Consider the following 24,318-nt stretch of genomic DNA (forward strand, 5'->3'; position numbering starts at 1 on the left):
TTTCCTTTCAGTCTTTCTAGCTCAATGTTACCTCTGTTTACTGTTGATTGTGTGTAAAAACCTCGTATTTCTTCTGAAGAGTATACTTCAAACACAGTAGGCTAAAGATGTGTGCTATCTTAAATGGTTTTATTTTGAAAATTCCTAGGCAATTAGGGATTAGAGCTACTGTAGCATTCTTTCTGCATTTTTTTATCAAAACAATAATATTGTATCTTTTCTTTTGCTTATGATTGGTTTTTCTCATCGCTGCATGTTATTTTAAACACCTGGCTTTCTTCATTAAACAGTTTTATTTCCTTTGATCCATGTGAAGAACTTACTATTAGTTATGTTCATGTTATTTCATTAATGCGTTTTTGTTTCTTTATACATTTACCCTAATTTGATTAAGGATAAGAACTCCTGTGCTTTTAAAAAACCTTTCCAAAACCAAATAGAGAAATTAGTGATTTTTATATATTTCTTTTTGTCTGTTTTAGGATGGCTACCATAGAGTAGTTAATATTGTGCCAAAGAAACCACCACTACTAGACAGACCTGGTGAAGGAAGCTACAATAGATATTACAGTCATGTTGATTACCGAGACTATGACGAGGGCCGCAGTTTTTCTCATGATCGAAGAAGTGGTCCACCTCACAGAGGAGTATGTAAATTTCCCCCATGTACTAATTGTTATTTTTTATAAGTTTAAAAATCATGTAATTTTTGAAGTTTATGTGACTGGCCATGGAGGCAGTTGAATAAACACTTCCTGCTTGATGCTCTGTTGAATTGCCTGCTGGAGCTGTCAAATGGGAACTGGTAGTCAAGAATCCTGGGGTGCTGGGCGAAGTGGGTAAACACTCTGGATAGCTCTTTCTACATGACATTAATTCCAACTAGCCTGCTTTTTTATCCCCTCAATTGGCAAGGATTTGCAGAACCAGATAAAGGTAATCTGTTTATTGCCTTTGTACTCAATGAGTGATGAGCAGGTGGTTACCCTCTCTTACTGGATGTGCCCACTTATAATTACTTTGATTATTTTCGTCATGATGGAATGCTGTGGGTGAGGTTGGGTTAAAGTTCTTGAGACTCAGTCTCATTTTTGTTATAGATATTATTAAAGTCTACTTACTAACTCAGATTAGAAAGCACTCAAAACATTGCCTGTACTATAGTAAGCACTTTTTAAATGTTAGCTGCTATTGTTACTATTACTACTATTATATTTTTTGTTTCTCTTGGTCATCTTTAGTAATCTAGAAGTATGTATTTATTGTAGTATTTAGTATTGTATTTATTATTGTAGTAATCTGTCATTGAACTTGATTGAAACTATTCCTTGTTGCAATTCCTTTGACCTAGGTTGCATGTTTACAACATTCCTCTACTGGACTGTTTTCCTACATTTTCTTTTTTCCCCTTCCCTACTATATAATATTATAATTAACAGTACATATTCAAACATTGTTTATCATGAAATTTGACCTCACATTGGCTGTTGGAATTAGTTTCCATACTTTACACTTGAAGAAATGGAGGTAAGGTGGTTTACAAGGGTGGGTATGTATAGGAGTCCATTTCTCTTACTACTACATCATAGTGATCCTTGACAATTCTACAGTGGTAATGAGACCATTCAGTCTTTTCTTGTGCTTGTTTTTAAAGTTTGGAATGTTACAGCTTCCTTACTACTCATAGAATTGATTGTTTTTTTCAGTTTTTAAATGTCACACTGTTCCTTTAGGAAGAGGGATTTGATATTGAAAAGTAAACATTATGCATTATCTCTACTCTAGAAATACTGGATTTTGCCATTGGGACTGTTCTTCCACATAGTCTCAGGAAGAAACAATTTGTTTCTTACTTAAGTATAAAGTTGTGATCCCTATTATGAAAACCCTGTGGCCATTTAGTGTAGATAGGGAATTTTGGATTCATTGGACCAGTTTGTGTGAATCTTCATGAACATAATTTTTTTCTAAAACCATGTAGCATAGTAGTGCTTCAACAATAATTTTTTCTATTATGTTACAAATTATGTGTGTTCATACTTTATACATTTTCTATTTAAATTCTCTTCAAACAAACAATCCCAGTTGAGATGCTTAGGATTCTCATGACACTGATTCTTATCTAGAGTTCAGTCTTATAAAGCAAACTACTTGATCCAATATTTTATTAAAGCTGTTGAGTTTTTTCTTTTGTTTGTTTATATTTAATGTTGAGAAGGAAATGATAAATACATTTACTTATGTAAGAGTAGGGTATGTGATGCTAAAGAGGAGGATGAAGATAGAATTCATTTTAGCTGAATCAGTGTTTCTGACTAATTCACATGTTATATTGTTCTATGTATAATTTTAGAGTAATTGGATGTAGATTACTATGTGGTTCTTTTTTATCCACCTTTTCAAATATATCTCTTTCAGAGGACAGATTGTGCTTTGTTTGATTAAATTTAGTGCCACGTCTTGCTCTAATATAACTTGTTAATAAGTGATGGTTTCTTGTTGTTTCCAATGTTTTTAATGGAAAGTAAGATGAGGAAAGAAAGCTGGACCAAGATAAGTGGTGTAAAGGAGTAAATTCATTGAGTTTGTCTGGAAATTGGTCAGAGAACTTGACAAAAGGAAGAATAAAAATGAAAGGTCAAGAAATGTATGCTTGATTAAATGTGAACTGAGCCTTTGTCCTGGAGCAGCCCGTAGCTGTTGTGGTGGTGTGTATGTCTTCGGGAGTAAGGCTGTCAGGGCCGACTCAAGAAATACTTTAGGCCCTTTCACAGAGCTAAGTGGTAGCACAGGATCCCACTCAATAAATTAGTTGTTGGAATGGATGACTTGGTGTATCTTTTTGTCTTTTTTATGCCTTTGAAGCTCAGAGAAATTTAGAAAGGTGCTTTTGCCCTCATATTATTTTGGTCTCAGAGACTAGTTTCCAGTAGTAGTGTTAGATACATCCTCCTTGAGCAAAATGATATAAACAAATATCTAAGTAACTTTTTTATTTTACAGGATGAATCTGGCTATAGGTGGACAAGAGATGATCATTCTGCAGGCCGACAGCCTGAATACAGGTAAAAAAATAAAAATAGTAACATAACTACTTTGATACTTGACTAACTGAGCTGTCTGCTTTTGAAATCTAACCTCAAGGCACATAGATGCAATATGTTTTATTAGGATTAAAATTTTGGAAACGACAAGCATTATATTCTTTTTGTGACTATGCAATATGACAGTAGCCCTAATAGCTAGTGTTCTGTGTCTATTGGCATTTTGTAATTGGTAATAAAAATATATATTTAAAATATTTGAACTCAATATATTCTTATCAAATTAATTATTATTCTTAATGTGTTGTATGGATTATAAGGTATATATTTGCTTAATTAGAAGGCAAGTCATGTATTTTAGAATATTTGAATCATTACAAAATGTCTCCTATTATAAGGCATTTTCTCAGTTGCTTTGTTTTGATCAGTAAAGTTCTGTTGGGAAAACACATTTTGAAAGGACCTCAATCATGCTTTGGTTACTTATAGAGGCATCTGATAGAATAGTTGGAAAAAAAAAAAGATGGACAGATTTAACCAGATTGATAGTTTTTTTTTTTAAATGGATTCACAGTAATAGTGTTGGAAGTTATAAAAGAAGTCTTTTCAACATCTCTTACAAACTGTCAGAGAATAACCCATAGAAAAATGAAAGAAGTCAACTGCCACAACCCCCTAGGTGCCAAAAGTAGACCTCATGATTCAATGGATCATAGTAAGGCAGTTTGTAACTCACAGCACAGCAGTCAGCAGGGGCATCAGTGTGGTGGTGACAGTTCCCTCTCCCCAAGTCCCACAGGGAAATGTGACAGGCAGAGATGATGGCTGTACATAGAGTGGGATGCAGTGCTGCCGAGGAACCAGAGTCAAGAGCTTGGTACCTTTTGTAGCAAGCAGGAAGCAAGTCAATCCTTCTTTCCCTGGGAAGGAGCAATCACACAGTAGTTATGCTGTGGTTACCTTGGCCTATTGAATTGTCTGTGTGTCCAGCTACAGAAACTGTTCAGTATTGGTGGATGGTTAGGTGTTGCACTTTGGCATACGTGGCGGGGATGTGCAGGGACATTCAGAACTCATGGCAGACTGTCTCTCCCAAAAGAAGCAATAGAGAGTAGATGCTGAAAAATACTTTGATAAACTTTAATTACTGTGTTAAAGTTAACACAGTAATCATAAAAACTTTTAACCAGGTAGGAATGGAAGAGAATTTCCTTCATATGATAAATGCACATTTGCTGTACTGATGGTAAATTTAGAAGCATTTGCTTTAAAATCAGAACAAAGCAATGACGCCTGCTATCACTGCTTCTGTTCATCGTGGTAATGGAGGTCTCAGCCCCCACAGTAAGAAAAATAAAGTTATAAGGGTTAGAATGAAAGAAACAAGACTATTTATAGATGGTATAATTATGTTTGCAGAAAACTCAAGAGTCTATAGACTATTAGAACTATTAGGAAATTAGCAAAGTTCAATATGATATAAATAACTATTAGCATAAATTAGAAAACGTAATTTAAAAATATTTACCATAGCATAAAAACTATAAGGAATAGTAGGAATAAATCTAACAAAAGTGTGTAAGACCTACATAGGTGAAATTATATGTCATTTCTAAAGAGCATCTAAAAAGACCTGAATAAAAAGAGCAACATATATGTGACATCCCTGGCTGAGAAGAGACAGTATCATACCAGTTCTCCTTAAATTCAGGTATGAATTCAATCTGGTTTCAGTCTAAATTCCAGGATTTTTTTCCATGGAAGTTGGCAAGCTGATTCTAAAATTAATGTGAAGAAGTAAAGGGCCAGTTGGCAAAAATAGTCTTGAAAAAGCTGCAAAGACTCAAAATACTATATATCAAAACTTATAAAGCTGTAGTAATGTAAACAGTAAACCTGAATAGAGAGTCTAGAAACAAACCTAGACATATCCAGGAGTTTGAGATATACCAACAGTGGCATTACAAATCAAATGGAGAAAGAATGAACTTTTCAATAAATGGTGCCGGGACAAACAGCCATCCATTTGAAAAAACGTGACATAGGAAGCCTGATGTGTCAAAATAAACATCTGGTATAATAAAGACCTAAATATGAAAGGCAAAATTATTATTTTTTTAAAAAGAACTTTTTTTGATTAGATTAGCTAATGGTTTATATTCCCTCAAAGTAATAGTTCTTAGGTTTTAGTTCTACTGTTTTCAATTTTTAAGTGATGGTTTCTGTTTTTATCCTTATTCTTTCTCTGTCTTTTAGCATTTTATTTTTTCTTGTATGTGTATAATTTTACATAAATAAAATAAAAAATAAGACTCCCTAGTTCCCACAGCCATATTAACAGCTTTGTATATGTTCTACTGTATTTTTCTCTATTTGCATAAGCAGTTGGGGTGTTTGATTGTTGTTAATGAGATCATGTTATATATATTTTTCTGTAAGTTGGTTTTCTCATTCAGTGGCTTGTGGAAATCCCTTCAAGTATGGACTTAACTCTAATCTGAATCTTTTTAATTGCCAAGTAATATTCCATGATGTGGATATACCAAATAATTTAGCTGTTCACTTATTGATGAATATTCACTCTGTTTCCAGTACAAAACAGTGCCACAATAAGTCCGAGTACTTAATGTCTTTATGAAACAGTACTTTAGTTTCTATGGAACAGATTGCCAAAAGTTAAATTTCTGGGTCAAATGGCCTATGTATTTTAAATTTTAATAGATGTTTTCAGTTTGCCTTCTAAAAGCCTATAACGCTTATGTTTCCATTTAAAAAAATCTAACATTTTAATTTGGATTCTTAGTTTATTTTTCTTTCCATCTTATTTATTAACATAACTAGGATTTTGAAATTTCCTTTAAGCATTGCTATAACTATATCCCATACATTCTGATATATAGCAATTTTATACTGGTTCTGACATAGTATATTCTAGTTATTCTGTGATCATAGAATGTTTGTTGTACTCTTATTCTGCTGTTTGAAATTCATTTATCATTAATGGTTCATTAGTTCATCAGTATTAGTATTTTTAAGTGTACTATGGTCATTAAAAGAAGTTATATTCTTTGTTTTCAGAGTATAGAGTTCATTCTGTATAGTATATTCATTCATTTGATAAATATTTATTGTGTGTCTGGTATATATCAGGTACTCTTCTAGCCTCTGGGGATAAAAAACTCCTACTCTCGTGAAGCCTACATTTGAGTATGGATTATAGGTAGTAAGCAGATAAAAAACTGAACAGATAAGTTTTGTAATAAAAATAACACAGGGCAGTGGAGTGGAAAGTGCTTCTACTTTTACACCCTCCTGCTTTCCTGCACCTTCACCACATGTGTGGGTGTCTGTAGTAACATTGCAGGTTTTATGCTGTCACAAAATCTATAGCTTTTGCTGGCTGGATCTTTCTGGATCTCTAAGCTGTTCCCTGTCAGGTGGGTTCCTTGAAGAGTTCCTATCTGAAAGACTCTGTGAATAGGAAATAGCTGTTGTTTTAGGGGAAAAAATCACTACGTTGTAAACCATGCAAAGAGTAATTGTCTATATTGGTAAGAGAATAAAGTTCTGAGCAATTAGGAAAACCATGCTAGTTAGTATTTTTGTTTTTGTCAGTGGGCTGTATTTAGTAATTCTTTGTATTGTGGAAAGAAAACATTAGAACATTTAAAACATTTTATTTGAAACAATTTTTAAATTTATAGAAGTTGGAAGAATAATTCAAAGAACTCCTGTAACCTTTCACCAGAGACCCCATTAATGTCTCCAACAAGGTCCCAGTAATGGACTTTATAGCAAAAAGTTCTCATCTGAGCTCATGGGTCATATTTTTGTAGGCTTCTTTAATCTGAGAGAATTCCTCAGTCTTTCCTTGAGTTTGATGGCTCACTGTTTTTGGACAAGATGAATACAGGGCAGATATTTTGTAGAATGTTTCTTGATCCAGGCTTGTCTAATATTTCTTCATGATTAGATTCAGGTTATGCACTTTTGCTCGGGCAACCCCTGAAGTGATGCTGTATTCTTTTTATTGCATCCTATTAGGTTATACATCTTGTTGGTTTGTCTCCTTATTGGTGGTGTTAACTTTTATCACTTCATTAAGATGGGGTCTGCAAAATTTCTTCACTATGAAGTTAGCCTCCTCTCCTGAAATTAGTAAGTGTTTTGTGGGGAGATGCTTTGCAACTATATGATTCTGCCAGTCTTCATCCCACCCTCACCCACTAAGTTTTAGCAACCACTCTTGTTTCTTGCCTGAATTAGTTATTAATATCATCGTTTTTAATGGATAATTTTATAATTAGAATGTTCTTTCTACGTTTATTATGTAGGCATTCTGTTGTGAGGAAGAACTTTTTCTTCTGTCCATCACCCCCTTTAAGAAAAAAACCCAGAACTTTGTTTATATCGCTGTGGACTCATGGATTCCTATTTTATTCCATTGCTATCATTATTTTGATGTCCACATTTGACCAGCGAGAGTCCCTTCAAGTTAGCTTCTGAATTTTTTAAAAGAATTTTTGTTGTGGCAGAGTATATGTAACATAAAATATGTCATTTTAATCATTTTTTATAATTGTTTTTTTTAAGATTGGCACCTGACCTAACATCTGTTGCCAGTCTTCTTTTCTTTTTCTTCTTCTCCCTGAAGCCCCCTAGTACATAGTTGTATATTCTAGTTGTAGGTCCTTCTGGCTCTGTTGTGTGGGACCCCATCTCAGCATGGCTTGATGAGCGGTGCTAGGTCTGCCCAGGATCCAAACTGGTGAAACCTCGGGATACTGAGGTGGAGTGTGTGAACTTAACCACTGAGCCATGGGGCCAGCCCCTAACTGTTTTTAAAAAAATTTTTTTAAATGAGTTCATAATAGTTTACATCAATGTGAAATTTCAGTTGTACGTTATTTCTTGATCACCACATAAGTGCTCTCCTTCACCCCCTGTACCCCAGCTCCTAACCATTTTTAAGTGAACAATTCACTGGCATTACATTCACAATGTTGTACAACCATCACCACTATTTCTAAAACTTTTTTTCATCACCCCAAACAGAAATTCTGTACCTGTTAAACATTAATTCCTCATTCCCCCTTACCCCCAGCTCCTAGCAACCACCATTTTACTTTCTGTCCTTATGTACTTGCCTATTCTAGATATTTCATATAAGTGGAATCATACAATATTTGTCCTTTTGTGTCTGGCTTCTTTCACTTAGCATGTTTTCAAGGTTAATTCATGTTGTAGCATACAGCAGAACTTCGTGCCTTTTATTGCGTGAATAATATTCCGTTGTATGTGTATTACCACATTTTGTTTATCCATTCATCCTCTGATGGAATTTGGGTTGTTTCCATCTTTTGACTATTGTGAATAATGCTGTAATGAACACTGGCATGTAAGTATCTGTTTTGAATCCTTGTTTTCAGTTCTTTTGAGTGCATACCTTAGAGCGGCATTGCTGATTCATATAGTAATTCTATGTTTAGCTTTTTGAGGAACCACCACTATTTTCCATAGTGACTGCACCATTTTACATTCCCACAAGCAATATACAAGCGTTTTGGTTTCTCCACATCCTCCCCAACATTTACTATATTCCTATTATAATTATTTTTAATGCCATCCTGGTAAGTTGAAGTGGTATCTTATTGTGGATTTGGTTTGCTTTTCCCTAATGACTAGTGATGAGCAACATTTCATTTGCTTGTTGGCCATGTGTATACCTTTGGAGAAATGTCTATTCAGTTATTTTGCCTTTTTTTAAATTGGGTTGTTTGTCTTTTTGTTGTTGAGTTTTTTTTTTTTTTAAGATTTTAATTTTCCTTTTTCTCCCCAAAGACCCCCGGTACATAGTTGTATATTTTTAGTTGTGGGTCCTTCTAGTTGTGGCATGTGGGATGCCACCTCAGTATGGCTTGATGAGTAGTGCCATATCCACCCCCAGGATCCGAACCAGCGAAACCCTGGGCCGCTGAAGTGGAGCACGAACTTAACCACTTGGCCACGGGGCCGGACCCCTGTTGTTGAGTTTTAGGAGTTCTTCATATATTCTGGATATTAAATCCTTATCAGATATATGATTTGGAAATATTTTCTCCCATTCTAAGGTTGTCTTTTCACTTTATTGATAATATCTTTTGGTATACAAAATTTTAAATTTTGATGAAGTCCACTTTATCTGTATTTTCTCCTCTTTCTAATACTTTTGTCATATCTGAGAATCCGTTGCCAAATCAGAGACTTCTATGTTGTTTTGACTTGTCTATATCATTCCTGGATCACTTCCTTACTTTCTGATGCAAAATATTCCAGGTTATTCTTATCCTGTGTCAGCCTCAGCCTTAATCAGCGATTTCTCTAAGGAGCACAGGTTCTCTTTAGTGGAGAGTGGTTTTTTTTTTAATTGAGTTAATTGATAGGTTACAATCTTGTGAAATTTCAATTGTACATTAATGTTTGTCAGTCATGTTGTAGGTGCACCACTTGACCCTTTGTGCCCACCCCCCACCCCACCTTTCCCCTGGTATCCACTAAACTGTTCTTGGTCCATAGTTTTAAATTCCTCATATGAGTGGAATCATACACAGATTATCTTTCTCTCGCTGGCTTATTTCACTTAACATAATTCTCTCGAGGTCCATCCATGTTATTGCAAATGGAATGATTTTGTTCTGTTTTGCAGCTGAGTAGTATTCCATTGTATATATGTACCACATCTTCTTTATCCATTCGTCTGTTGATGGGCACTTAGGTTGCTTCCACGTCTTGGCTATTGTAAACAGTGCTGCAATAAACATTGGGGTGCACAGGACTTTTGGGATTGCTGACTTCAGGCTCTTTGGATAAATACCCAGTAGTGGGATGGCTGGATCGTATGGTAGTTCTATTTTTAGCTTTTTGAGGAATCTCCATACTGTTTTCCATAGTGGCTGCACCAGTTTGCATTCCCACCAGCAGTGTATGAGGGTTCCTTTTTCTCCGCAACCTCTCCAACATTTGTTGCTATTAGTTTTACATATTTTTGTCATTCTAACTGGTGTAAGGTGATATCTTAGTGTAGTTTTGATTTGCGTTTCCCTGATGATCAGCGATGATGAGCATCTTTTCATGTGCCTATTGGCCATCAGTATATCTTCTTTGGAGAAATGTCTGTTCATGTCTCCAGCCCATTTTTTGATTGGGTTGTTTGATGTTTTGTGGTTGAGTTGCGAGAGTTCTTTATATATTAAGGATATTAAGCCTTTGTCAGATATATGACTTGCAAATATTTTTTCCCAGTTAGTGGGTTGTTTTTTTGTTTCAATCCTGTTTTCATTTGCCTTGAAGAAGCTCTTTAATCTGATGAAGTACCATTTGTTTATTCTTTCTATTGTTTCCCTTCTCTGAGAAGGCATGGTGTCCGAAAAGATCCTTTTAATACTGATGTCAAAGAGTGTACTGCCTACGTTTTCTTCCAGAAGCCTTATGGTTTCAGGTCTCACCTTTAGGTCTTTAATCCATTTTGAGTTTATTTTGGTGAATGGTGAAAAAGAATGGTCAATTTTCATTCTCTTACATGTGGCTTTCCAGTTTTCCCAGCACCATTTGTTGAAAAGACTTTCTTTTCTCCATTGTATGCCCTCGGCTCCTTTGTCAAAGATAAGCTGTCCATAGATGTGTGGTTTTATTTCTGGGCTTTCAATTCTGTTCCATTGATCTGTGCACCTGTTTTTGTACCAGTACCATGCTGTTTTGATTACTGTAGCTTTGTAGTATGTTTTGAAGTCAGGGATTGTGATGCCTCCCGTTTTGTTCTTTTTTCTCAGGATTGCTTTAGAAATTCGGGGTCTTTTGTTGCCCCATATGAATTTTAGGATTCTTTGTTCTAATTCTGTAAAGAATGTCATTGGGATTCTGATTGGGATGGCGCTGAATCTGTAGATTGCTTTAGGTAGAATGGACATTTTAACTATGTTTATTCTTCCAATCCATGTACATGGGATGTCTTTCCATCTCCTTATGTCGTCATCCAATTCTCTCAGAAAGGCCTTGTAATTTTCATTATATAGGTCCTTCACTTCCTTAGTTAAATTTACCCCAAGGTATTTTATTCTTTTTGTTGCGATTGTGAATGGTATTGTATTCTTGAGTTCTTTTTCTGTTGGTTCATTACTGGAGTATAGAAATGCTATTGATTTATGCAAATTGATTTTATACCCTCCAACTTTGCTATAGTTGTTGATTACTTCTAAGAGTTTTCCAATGGATTCTTTGGGGTTTTCTATATATAAGATCATGTCGTCTGCAAACAGCGAGAGTTTCACTTCTTCCCTCCCTATTTGGATTCCTTTTATTCCTTTTTCTTGCCTGATTGCTCTGGCCAGGACCTCCAGTACTATGTTAAATAAGAGTGGTGATAGAGGGCATCCTTGTCTCGTTCCTATTTTCAGGGGGATGGGTTTCAGTTTTTGCCCATTGAGTATGATGTTGGCTATGGGTTTGTCATATATGGCCTTTATTATGTTGAGGTAGTTTCCTTCTATGCCCATTTTGTTCAGAGTTTTTATCATAAATGGCTGTTGGATCTTGTCAAATGCCTTCTCTGCATCTATTGAGATGATCATGTGGTTTTTATTCCTCAGTTTGTTGATGTGGTGTATCACGTTGATTGATTTGTGGATGTTGAACCATCCCTGTGTCCCTGGTATGAATCCCACCTGATCCTGATGTATGATTCTTTTGATGAATTGCTGAATTCTGGTTGCCAAAATTTTGTTTAGAATTTTTGCATCTGTGTTCATCAGTGATATTGGCCTGTAGTTCTCTTTTTTCGTGGTGTCCTTGTCAGGTTTTGGTATCAGTGTGATGTTGGCCTCATAGAATGTGTTAGGAAGTGTTCCATCTTCCCTAAGTTTTTGGAATAGCTTGAAAAGGATAGGTATTAAATCCTCTCTGAAAGTTTGGTAGAATTCCCCAGGAAAGCCATCTGGTCCTGGGGTTTTATTCTTTGGGATGTTTTTGATTGCTATTTCAATCTCTTTCCTTGTGATTGGTCTGTTCAAATTGTCTGCCTCTTCTTGAGTGAGCTTTGGGAGATTGTAGGAGTCCAAGAATTTATCCATTTCCTCTAGGTTATCCATTCTGTTGGCATATAGTTTTTTGTAGTATTCTCTTATAATCTGTTGTATTTCTGCAGAGTCTGTTGTTATTTCTCCTCGCTCATTTCTGATTTTGTTTATTTGAGCTTTCTCCCTTTTTTTCTTTGTAAGTCTGGCTAGTGGTTTGCCAATTTTATTTATCTTCTCAAAAAACCAGCTCTTTGTCTCATTGATCCTTTTACGGCCTTTTTCGTTTCAATAGTATTTATTTGTGCTCTGATTTTTATTATTTCTCTCCTTCTTCTGACTTTGGGCTTCATTTGTTCTTTTTTCTCTAGTTCAGTTAGGTGTGCTTTAAGGTTGCTTATTTGGGATTTTTCTTGTTTGTTAAGATGTGCCTGTATTGCGATGAATTTTCCTCTTAATACAGCCTTTGCTGTATCCCATATGAGTTGGTATGGCATGCTATCATTTTCATTTGTTTCCAGGTATTTTTTTATTTCTTCTTTAATTTCTTCAATGATCCATTGCTTGTTCAATAGTGTGTTGTTTAGCCTCCACATCTTTGTGCCTTTCTCAGCTTTTTTCTTGTAATTAATTTCTAGCCTTATAGCACTATGATCTGAGAAGATGCTTGTTATTATTTCAATTTTTTTAAATTTGTAGAGGCTTGCCTTGTTTCCCAACATATGGTCTATCCTAGAGAATGTTCCATGTGCACTTGAGAAGAATGTGTATTCAGCTCCTTCAGGGTGGAGTGATCTATATATGTCTATTAAGTCCAATTGTTTTAGTTTTTCGTTCAGCTCCACTGTTTCCTTGTTGATTTTCTGTCTGGATGATCTGTCCATTGATGTGAGTGGGGTGTTGAGGTCCCCTACTATTATTGTGTTGTTTTTAACATCTTCCTTTAGGTCTGTTAATAGTTGCTTTATGAATCTTGGTGCTCCTGTGTTGGGTGCATAGATATTTATAAGCGTTATTTCTTCTTGATGAAGTGTCCCTTTGATCATTATATATTGTCCCTCTGTGTCTCTCTTTACCTGTCTTATTTTGAAATCCACTCGGTCTGATATGAGAATTGCAACACCTGCCTTTTTTTCCTTGCTATTTGCTTGAAGTATTGTCCTCCACCCCTTCACCCTGAGTCTGTGTTTGTCCTTGGGGCTGAGGTGTGTTTCCTGGAGGGAACAAATTGTTGGATCTTGTTGTTTAATCCATTTTGCCACTCTGTGTCTTTTTATTTGAGAGTTCAATCCGTTCACATTGAGAGTGATTATTGATGCATGTGGACTTAATGCTGTCAATCTGTCGCTCATTATCTTGTTTTCCTGTGTTTCTTTTCCTGTGTGCTTTAGACTACCCATTTAATACTGCAATTTCTTATGCTGGGTTTCTTAGATTTTTCCTTATTTATGATTTGTGACTCTGTTCTGTACTTTATTTTAGTGTCTACCTTGAAGTTTGTATTTAGAATCTCGTGTATAATATAGTCTATTCTCTGGTGGTCTCTTACTTACTCGACCAATACTGATTTAGACCCTTTGCTCTTCCCCTCCTAAATAATTATTTTCATTTTTTATTCCAACTCGTCTTATTAATTTGTAGTTAGAGTGCTAAGATCATCCTTGTTTTGGTAGTTTCCTTATTTTTACCCTAATGCTATAGTTGAATATTTGCTATCCTGTTCTGGTTCTATCCATCGGTCTCCCTAGTCTGTGGATTGTGTCCCCTTTCTCCCTTTTTCCTTTTTTCAAGTATGAGAGCCTTCTTGAGGATTTCTTGTAATGGAGGGCTTTTAGTTACAAATTCCCTTAACTTTTGTTTGTCTGGAAAAGATTTAATTTCTCCCTCATATCTGAAGGAAATTCTTGCTGGATAGAGTATTCTTGGCTGAAGGTTTTTATCCTTTAAAGCTTTGAATATATCACTCCATTCTCTCCTAGCTTGTAGGGTTGCTGTAGAGAAATCCACTGACAGTCTGATAGGGGCTCCTTTATAGGTTATTCTCTTTTTTTTCTTACTTCCCTGAGTATTCTTTCCTTATCATTCCTATTTGCCAACTTTACTATTATGTGCCTTGCGGTGGGTCTTTTTACATTGACAAATCTGGGAGATCTAAAACCCTCCCCTACACACATTTCTCCGTTGATCCCTAGATTTGGGAAGTTCTCTTCAATAATTTTGTTAAGCACACTTTCTGCTCCATTTTCCTTTTCCATATTCTCGGGAATTCCGATCATCCTTATGTTCTTACTCCTCATTGAATCCATTATCTCTCTGAGATTTTCCTCATTTTTTTTAATTCTTAGTTCTCTTTCTTCCTCTGTCTGGCGCCATTCAGCCTGTCTGTCCTCGATTATGCTGATTTTCTCCTCTATGTTGTCTACATGGGCATTCAGGGAATCCGTATTCTGTTTTATCTGGTCCATTGTGTTTTTCATCTCAAGTAATTCTGTTTGATTCTTCTTTATGATTTCAATCTCTTTTGTGAAGTAACTCCAGAACTCAGCTTGTTTCTCTATCTTTCTCTCTACCTCATTGAGTTTTTTGATTATAGCTGCTCTTAATTCATTATCACTTAGTTTACCTAATTCCAAGTCCTCAGGACTTAATTCTGTGTTTTTATTGTTTTCCTTCTGGTCTGGGGCTTTTATAAATTGCTGGATGGTAGAGGAGCGGTTTTTTCTCATGGTGGTAGAATTCAGTTGCAGTTACAGCCTGTCGCCACTAGATGGGGGTCGAGAGCAGCGTGTTAGCTCTCCGCCTTGGGGCAAGATGGCTGCGCCCACTGGCTTTGTTGGGGGGGAGGGGCTGTTACTCACACGCGCTGGTCTGGGTTCAGATCAGTTCTGTTCTCTGGTCTCCCAAGGCCCTTGATTTATAGGGTCCCCGAGGACAGAAGCTTTCCCCCCGTCAGTGGGTCTCCACTGAATCAGCTGCAGGAGTCCTGGATGATCACCCACTCGCGCAGCCCCTCCCCCGCTCCTTCCCGACCCACGCCGCAGCGATCGCAGACTCTAGGGGAGGGAGCGATGTTCTCTCCTACCGTTCCAGCGCCTCCGAAGGTGTAAAGCTAGGTTTATGATCTCCACCTTCTTGGTATTGTAGGTCTCTAACGAGCTGGCATTATGTTTATTCTCTGAAATTCACTTCTTCCAATCTTTTGTTGTTGTATTTTGGAGGGGAGAGAATCCTGGGTCAGCTCCCTGCCATTTTGCTCCGCCCACTCCTGGAGAGTGGTTTTTTGAAACCAAGATATGGACAGTAGGCGTGCATACACGCACATGGACACTTTTATATCTGTATTTATTTTTATACAATATTTATCTAGATTGAAGACCATGAGTTCATGGCAGTGTCCTGTCCTCTTTTCCATATTTATGCCTCTCTTTTCTGTCAGTGAGAAACCTGGCTCCCAGTTTTTGGAAGAGACAGTTCTCCATGGGTCTCCTGCACGGCTACACATCTTACCAAGCTATGCCAAGAACCTAAGGCCCTGATCGCTTTTTATCCATGCTTTTTTGCAGAGTTGAATTTATAGTGGGCAGTCTTGAAGAATAAGGTAATGTCCCCCTCTGTGACAAATAGGCTTGCTTATTGCTTGGTGTAAAAATTGTGAGTTCCTCAAGTTCAGTGTGCCTCAGTTGTGAACCAAACCTGCTAGTCATATATCACATCATCCCTGTGGGACTTGGGACTAGGGGGAACTGATGCAAACAGGCCAATGCTTATAATGCTTGCTCTGCTGAAGGTAATAAAGTCCTTTGTCTCTGACGTAGGAGTCTTGTGTCTTCTGCCAGTGTCTGTGAGACAGTAACAGTCTTATTAGTTTGTAAGTAGGGTAAAATCTGATCCCAGACCTGAAACCAGTATTCTCAATAGGTTTGCTCACATTTCTCTATGTAGTTAATCTTCTGACCCCATGAGTCTTCTTTCTCACTCTCTAAAGCACCTTCTTTTTGCAGCTTGCCATCACTTGCTGCTACCAGGCTGCCTTGCTTTCACACTATCTTCCACAGATCTATTACTGGCCATGGAAGTTTCTGTTTATAATTTATCTAATCTTTTTCACTTTCTGTTTTATGTGTTTCATATTGTGGCACCTTATGTACTTTATAAATCCAGCATACATATATTAGTGGTTCATATTCAAATATGTTTCACTAATAGGAGTGTGGAATCATTGGAAGCAACTGGATGAAATAACAGCTAACAGAGGAAAAGAGAATGTATCAAGTTTTCTGTCATCCTCCGATAAACCACCCCCAACCCCCGCTCTGAAAGTTATCACTTTGTTATTTAATAGAGCCACATTACCTGATAATTTATCTGCATTTCCAGTGTATCATCACCAACTCATTTTGGTTCTGTATTTACACAGTAATTATATTATCTATTTGTTCAAAACACAATTATAGATGAAATTCAGAATATATTAGGATTTATTTCATTTTGTATTCAAGGAATATGTCATACTTTCCCAAGGGTTATTGATTCAGACAGAATGAGGTTGTTTTTAATAGAATCATTTTTTCCCTCTGTAGTTATGAGATCTTGGAATAAACCTTAGGATGGAACTGATATAAAGTATTAAATAATATTTTAAAAGATGGAACAAGAGTGTCACCAAATGACCAGTATACTTTATTTTTAAATGCTGGAATTTTTCTGTATTTACATGTGGAAAATTTTGATTAAGTAGGTCAGTATTTTCATACTTGTGGATATTTTGGAAAAAAGTAGATTTAATTTTTAATTTTATTATAGCAACTTTATCTTCTTAGCTGACATAGAATTTGACAGAGAAAATAGTATAAAACATCTTTGGTTTAGTTCAGTGGTACAAATGTTTATTGAGTGTTTACTATGTGTTGGGTATTGTGCTTTTATCACCAGCTTACAATCTAATGAGTGAAATGAAGATACACAAATAGGTAATATAATATGATACATGCTTAAGTTGCATAAAAGTACCATATGGAGACAAATAAAGAAGCACTTATCCTGTCCTGGGGTTTTGTTCAAGATTTCCTGGAGGAGCTGGTAATGTGAACAGAACTTGAAGGAAAAATTAGAGTTAACCAGAAGAAGAGGATGGGGAATGTGTTCTTACACAGGGAAGAGCATGAGCAAAGCTGCATGATGTGTAGAGGTATTAATAGATGATTATGTATGAGCTAGGGAATTGTGGATTAGACTATAACTAAGAAGTCTTGAGTTTTATTCTGTTAGCATCGGGGAGCTATTTTAACCTGGTAGGGAGAAAAGGGTTAAGGTAACCCAATCAGATTGTAGTTTACTTCATCTTCAGTGTAGAGGATGACTTTTAAAGATCACACTGGAGATAGAACAAGAACTTATGACAGTCTGAATTGGAGGAGTTGGTGTCGGGAGAACAAGTGTTAAATTTGATAAATGCTTAGGAGGTAAAAAATCAGTAAGATGTGATTGTTAGATGTGGGAATAAGGAAGAAGGAAATATCTAGATTTTTAGTTTTAGTTTACCGTATGTATAACAACACCCTTATCTGAGATTGGGAATATAGGAGGAATGGATTCAAGGGAGGAGCTGCATTCAAAATTGAGATTGTCCAAGAAGAAGATGTAATTGCACAAGATCAGTGGACTAAGGTCAGAACTCTAGGCAACACTTTTATTGCAGGGGTAGAAAATAAAACTTTTAAAACAATATTAGGGGTTACCAATGTCTAATGCAACTGAGTAGTCTAGTAATATAAAGATTCAAATATCTCTTGGGTTTGGCTGTGTTAGGATGAATGAAAATGAGGAGATAGATTCAACCTGGTTGTATAACTTTTTAAAAAATACTTAATTGAGAAGGAAAGTGGGGAACGTTGTTAGCTGGAGAAGGATACTGGTTAAAGGGAGATCACCTAAAACCTTTTTTTTTTTTTAAGGCGATCAGTGACTTGAGCATATTCGTAGGTAGAAAGGAAAGAAAGAGATTGAAGATACAAGGCAGAAAAGGGATAACTGGAAGGAAGGTCAATGAGGACCAGGATGAAGACTATTGATTGAAGGGGTAATTTTTAACAGCAGGGAAAAATCATATACCAAGAAAGAAAGGATGAAAGTAGCATGGGGCAGATGAAGGCAAATTGGGGGAAAGGAGAGCTGGGCTGGCAGTTGAGGTAGTCTATGGCTGATGACTGCCATGTTTTTCAGGTAGTGAAGTAACTCATTAAGAGAAAGATTTGGTGCTAGGTTAGAGGACTTTGAGGGAATTATCAAGATGTGGAATAGTTGCTGACTGAATGGGAGATTGCACTCACCAATGATAAGTAAAAATATTACTAGTGGGATTGAAGGTACAGTGGAAGTTAGAGACTGTGACTCCGTAGTGGGTCCAATCTGTAGGTGTATGTAATTTCTCTCTAGGATATGGCACTGTAACTATATCGGTGAAGAATCACAGATTTTGGAATTAATTCAGCATTGGGTTGGCTAACACAGTGTGTCAGAATTGCCAGAACAGAAAGTTGTTGGTATTCATAGAGTGGTTCAAATACTGTAGTTTGGCTGAAAGGGCAATAAGTGAGGCCAGGATGGTGTTCATGGATTGCTAGGAAATATAGGAGACTTACAGGTATCCATGAATCAGAGGTAGAGTTATTGTAGGAGTGAGAAAACTGAAGGATGAGACATTGTGATAAGATTGCAGTGTTGGATTCTGATGAAGAGCACCTCTGGGTAATGAGAGGCAAGGTTTAGGATTTAAGTGTGTGGCTAAAGTATTGTGAAGAGGTAGGTGGTGGCCAGGGAAGGGCTACAGTATTGCACAGATGATCCACATGAATTTTGAAAGTCATCCATGATGTGGGTGGGATGTGTTACAGGGCGGACTGTGTGTCATTGGGTTAAAGGCCTTTTGAAATGTGGGAAAGTTACCAGATGGTTGGTAATATGGGCCAAAGGGAGTTACAGTGGGATGGCCTGAACTTAAATAAGGAGTTTGTTGGGCTCTTTGCCCTTTTCTTAGAGGATGAAGGATTTGGAAGATAATCCTATGCTGCATATTCCTCAGACCTTGAGGCAGAGTCATCAGTGAGTGTGCCCTTCTACTCAAGAGTGTGAAGGGAGGTGGTATTTGTGTTCAAATACCAGGTTTTAGTTAAAGGAAGAAGTTGGAAGGATTGGTTTATAAAGAGGCTGAGGATGTGAAAATATTTACAAGACCAACTGAAATTACTATATCTTGTTTCTTAAGTACACAAATACAGTTACTGAGTGTAAAGTACATGTAATACTTACAGGTAAGCACTTAACATATTTGTCACTCTGTGGTGATAATGCTCTTATGTATTAGTGGAAATAACTCATGTCCCTACAGTGGCCGATCAGGGAATGTTGAATGAGTCCTGAGGGTCAGAAGGTCAGATTGGAGCAGCTGTTACTTGGTACCAGCTGCTCTTTCCCATTTGGGAATATAAAGCCTGGTGTGGCCTGCTTCAAAAGAAGTCAGAAACTGCTACAACTAAAAGGACCCACAGCTAGGATACACAACTATGTACTGGGGGGATTTGGGGAGAAAAAGCAGGGAAAAAAAGGAAAAAGAAGATTGGCAACAGTTGTTAGCTCAGGTGCCAATCTTTAAAAGAAAAAAAAAAAAGTCAGAAATCTAGATTTTTTAAATGTTAAATCTCTTGATTTTTCAATGTTCACAACTAATTAGAACCAGAATTTGCAGTCTGTAGAGTAGGGCAACAATCTGGGACTCTGAAATGAAGAGCATATAGTAGTAGCTTGGGTAATACAGAATACAGTGGTTCTCAACCCTGGCTGCATTCTGAATTAGGTGGAAAACTTTTTAAAGAAAAATACCAATTCCTGGTCCTTACATTTGGAGATCTGATTTAATTGGTCTTGGGTGGAGCCCGGGCATCAGTATTTTTTAAAAGCTCATCAGATAGTCTAGTGTGAAGCTAGACTTGAGAACCCTTGGTTTAATAGGTAGTATGGAATGACAACAGTCCAGAAACCACAGGATTGTGTTAATGATGACTTCTTGGCACTTTCTCTCGTTTATGGTAACTTCATCTAGCTTTATCATTGGCAGCAGTTGTTCCCTTTGTTTATGTTTCTAAAACTTGTGTTCATAAGAATCACTTAGGGGGCCGGCCCGGTGGCACAGCAGTTAAGTGCACACGTTCTGCTTCGGCAGCCTGGGGTTCACCGGTTCGGATCCTGGGTGCTTGGCAAGCCATGCCGTGGTAGGCGTCCCACATATAAAGTAGAGGAAGATGGGCACGGATGTTAGCTCAGGGCCAGGCTTCCTCAGCAAAAAAGAGGAGGACTGGCAGTAGTTAGCTCAGGGAAAAAGAATCACTTAGAAGCTCGTTAAAAATGGTTTCCAGGCTTCAGCCCAAGAGATTCTGATTCAGTAAGTAGAGGCTTGGGATCTGTATTTTTCACAAGCCCCCTGGATGATTGTGATGCAGAGGGTCTGGAGATTGAAGTTTGAGAAATACTGACCTATACTGTGTGCTGCTGCTAACAGATAAATTGGTATCTTTTCCGAGCTCGATGTTTCTACATCCAGCTGCTTGTTAGACACTTCACTTGAGAATCCCAGACTTTCCATCGAAATGAAATGCTTCGTTCGTGAAAAGACTTCTACCTCTTCTCCACACATCATAGGCACATAGGTGGACTACATTTCCCAGCCTTCCTTCCAGCTAGATGTGGCCACGTAACTAATTTATCTCCAGTGTAACGTGAATAGGAGTTCTACTTCTACTTGTATTCTTCGACACACATTTACCTTTTCCCATGTTGCAGGGTGGGCTCTGGAATGGAATGACAGCAGACGTATGACCTTGGAAACCACCTGTTGAAATAGCAGAGTGGTCAGCCTGGGTTCTTGGATGATTGCCTGGAGCACAGTCTCTCACCCTGGAGTGCCTGCCCTAGACCGTTTCATGGTAGTTACATAGACATCTTTTGTGTAATGATTCAGTATTCAGTTTTTTGATATTTTTATTATATCAATTTAGGCATGTCTTGCCTCTAACAATAGGCACTGTTTTAGCTGTTAGAGATCAAACTGTGAGTAACACAAATAAGTTCTATATTCTAAGCTGGAAGATCTCTTAGTCCATATTGCATGCCTAGAATACTTTTAATGCTAAAGATGTGGTTTTGTGGAAAGAGCTCTGGACTTGGTCACCAGACTCAAGTTAGCTTTACTAGTTACCAAACTGCTTTCTCAAAATGATTCCTGAAATCTTAGTACCTTCTTGAAGTTTCCTGTTGACTGGAAATGAAGTAGCCAGTATTTTGTGTGGAATATTTGTGCATGTTGGATATGGGAAGGAAAGAAAAATGAGGTCCTGAATAAGAAGTTAAATGTTTTCTTTCTTCCTTTCTTCTCTTCCCTTATATCCTTACCTGCTACTTTTTTATTGAATTTTACTCTTAACCAGTAAACATATATCTGCTGAAACTGAGGGGTCTATCACACCTTGTCTGATTTTACTGGTGAGAGGGGCTGGAGTTATCTTGGGAATGTGTATTAACAGGGGAGAATCCTGAGCTTCATAAATCTGCTTTTGAAGCCAGCATCCAAGATGATTTTATGTAGGACCACACTGAGAAAGAGTCCCTTATAAGGCATTAGTTCCTCCCATCTTCCATTCTGTAGATGACTTTGCCTCCTGTATATGCCCTGCATTATCGCTGCCCTGAATCAGGGCTGAAATGTTTGTAATACGGCCAAAGATGCTGTCCTGACTCTCAAGTTATGTACTTTTTTGATAATAAAAAGCATCAGTTGAGTTAAATATGTGGGGGTCTTTTTTTTGAGGCTTCATAGTAAGCATTGTAGTTGTACCGTTATTTATATTTCTTCAACAGTTCTTTTTTTAATTTTTTTCCTTTTTTTGTAAGGTGGTAATTGCCATATAGCATTATATATTAGTTTCAGGTGTACAACATAGTGATTTGATATTTGTATATATTGCAAAATGATCACCACAGTAAGTCTAGTTAACAGCAACTTGCATTTCTTTTTTTAATTCTGTTTTTATTATTTTTTATTGAGATAACGTTGGTTTAAAAGACTTTAATTTGCTGTATAATTCATTGTATTGAACCCATTATATCATATATATTGATATCATTTTCATCATAGCTAGAAACTTTATAATTTGAAGGCTTTTGGTGTAAGTTTTCTTTACGTGGTTAATAGAATTTTGTCTTACTTGCAGTGCAAAGTTTGTACCCTGTGATTTATGGAATGGCGTTAAGAATGTGCCCAAGTTTCCAGTGTCCTGTTGCTCTGTTCAGCATGCTTCAGGGTCACTGTTACAACAAACAAAAAAACAAAGTTCTTTCTTAAAATCAGGATCATACTTGCACAAAGAAAATTATACTAGTTGATGTTGATTTTTATAGCTAGTCAGGAGTGTGGGGATAACACATTTTAAAAGAAAAATTGTACGAATACAGTTGTGATCTTTCTATCAATCAGATGATTTTTCCCTTTTGATTTTTTTTTGATAATCTAATGATAATCTATAGAGACTTCATGTTTTGCATTTTAGGTACTCAATGACAGTTGTGTATGTGGCTTTGTTTTAGTTTGTATGCTTCTTCAAGAAACAGTTCTGTGTTTAAGAATGTCTAGTTTAAGCTTATTTTATTTAGAAAAACAGAAACCTCTGAGTATTTCACACAGGGGGTTAGAGTCATTAGCAATCTAGGGTCACCTTAAGGAATTTAGGTCATATGAAGCCAGGCTAGTCTATTTCTTCTTCCCCCTGCTTTTATTGTGTAGCCATTTGGGATTTCAACCCTACTTCCTTGGTAAGATCTGGACTCTATTTTTATGTCCTAATCCTATGAGGCTATCAGGATTGTTTGTTTTTCATCCTCTCAGCTACTGCTTCTGAAATTGGCACATATATAAAGGAAAAGGTGGCCCAGAAAAGAAAGGCCCAGGGGCCAGCCCTGTGGCCCAGTGGTTAAGTTCCCCACTCCACTTCAGCAGCCCAGGGTTTCACTGATTCAGATCCTGGGCGTAGACATGGTGCTGGCTTATCAGGCCGTGCTGAGGCGGTGTCCTACAGGGCACAACCGGAGGCACTCACAACTACAATATACAGCTATGTACTTGGGGGCTTTGGGGAGAAGAATAAGGAAAAAAAAAAAAAAAAGAAGATTGGCAACAGATGTTAGCTCAGGTGCCAATCTTTGGAAAAAACAAAACAAAAAGACAGACCCAGTTCTCTGGGCTTCCTACTTCTCTTATTGGTTCCATAGTTCTTTACTACATTCTTAGCTCTTTGATGACTCTGAGCAGATTGCTAAAAAAATTTTTTTTGCTCAGTGGTTCTAGATTTCTTTTAGCAGTCAACTTAAAATTTAGTTCCCCATTTTTGGCTGTAGTAGCAAAAGTTGAGATGAACCTTGAGGTAATGGTGTCTTTGGCTTGAACTCTAGGCAATATAAATATTTTTTAAATTATACGTCAAAAATTTTATTAGTGGAAAATGTCTATTAAATATATAGTATAGAGTTAAAACCATGAATATAATGCACAGAAATACAATCTGTTAAAGTAAGGGCTTTAACAGAAGCCTAAAGACTAAGTTTTTCTATTAATTATTTTGTGTTTATTTATTTTAGTCATTTTATAGCATTTAGTTGCGTAGATATATGTAGCAGGCACCCAAGATTTAAGAAAAACTATGAGAGAAAAAAACTTTAAATTTTATCTTTTATTATAAAGGATTATTTTTAAAAATATTTTATCTATAAATGATTGTCTTTGAATCTGTTCACTGACTTTTTCTGCAGATGGGGTAAAGAGAATCATAAAATTGGGAAATTATGTTGAAGGTTAAGAATTGCTGTGTTAAGCTATAGCATTTTTCTGAATAAAGGAAAAATAAATAACAGGAAAATGTAAGTTGGATGATTTCTTGGTCAAGACATATTGGAAGATTTGCCTTTGCAGAGAGAATGTCCTGAGGTGGGGGAACCTCATCATGTTGCACACATTTCTTAGTGATCCTCTGGGAAGATGACCTGACACCATATTGGTAGCTGAAGTTACCAAGACTGACTTCTTTTCGGTTTGGCAAGTAATGCTATGCTATTTGGGTGTTCAAAAGAAATTGCTAAAATGTGTTAATGATTTTCAGACAGCATTTGGTCTTACAATTTGTTTT

At 36.7% G+C, this 24,318-nt stretch overlaps 1 protein-coding gene across 16 annotated transcripts in view; it reads left to right on the forward strand.

Annotated features, from left to right (window-relative positions):
- PPHLN1 (periphilin 1) overlaps window positions 1-24,318 on the forward strand; it is a 120,583-nt gene that overhangs the window by 24,598 nt on the left and 71,667 nt on the right. For 8 of the 16 annotated variants that reach the window (XM_070621080.1, XM_070621071.1, XM_070621069.1 and 5 more), the window contains 2 exons: window positions 483-647; window positions 3,004-3,065. In XM_070621080.1, coding sequence (XP_070477181.1) covers window positions 483-647; window positions 3,004-3,065 — 227 coding nt within the window. The remainder of the gene's footprint in view (window positions 1-482; window positions 648-3,003; window positions 3,066-24,318) is intronic. The other 8 variants (XM_070621076.1, XM_070621079.1, XM_070621077.1 and 5 more) reach the window with 1 other exon arrangement.

The sequence above is a fragment of the Equus przewalskii genome, chromosome 5 (genome assembly GCF_037783145.1).
Source record: "Equus przewalskii isolate Varuska chromosome 5, EquPr2, whole genome shotgun sequence".
In the NCBI taxonomy this organism is placed as follows: domain Eukaryota; kingdom Metazoa; phylum Chordata; class Mammalia; order Perissodactyla; family Equidae; genus Equus; species Equus przewalskii.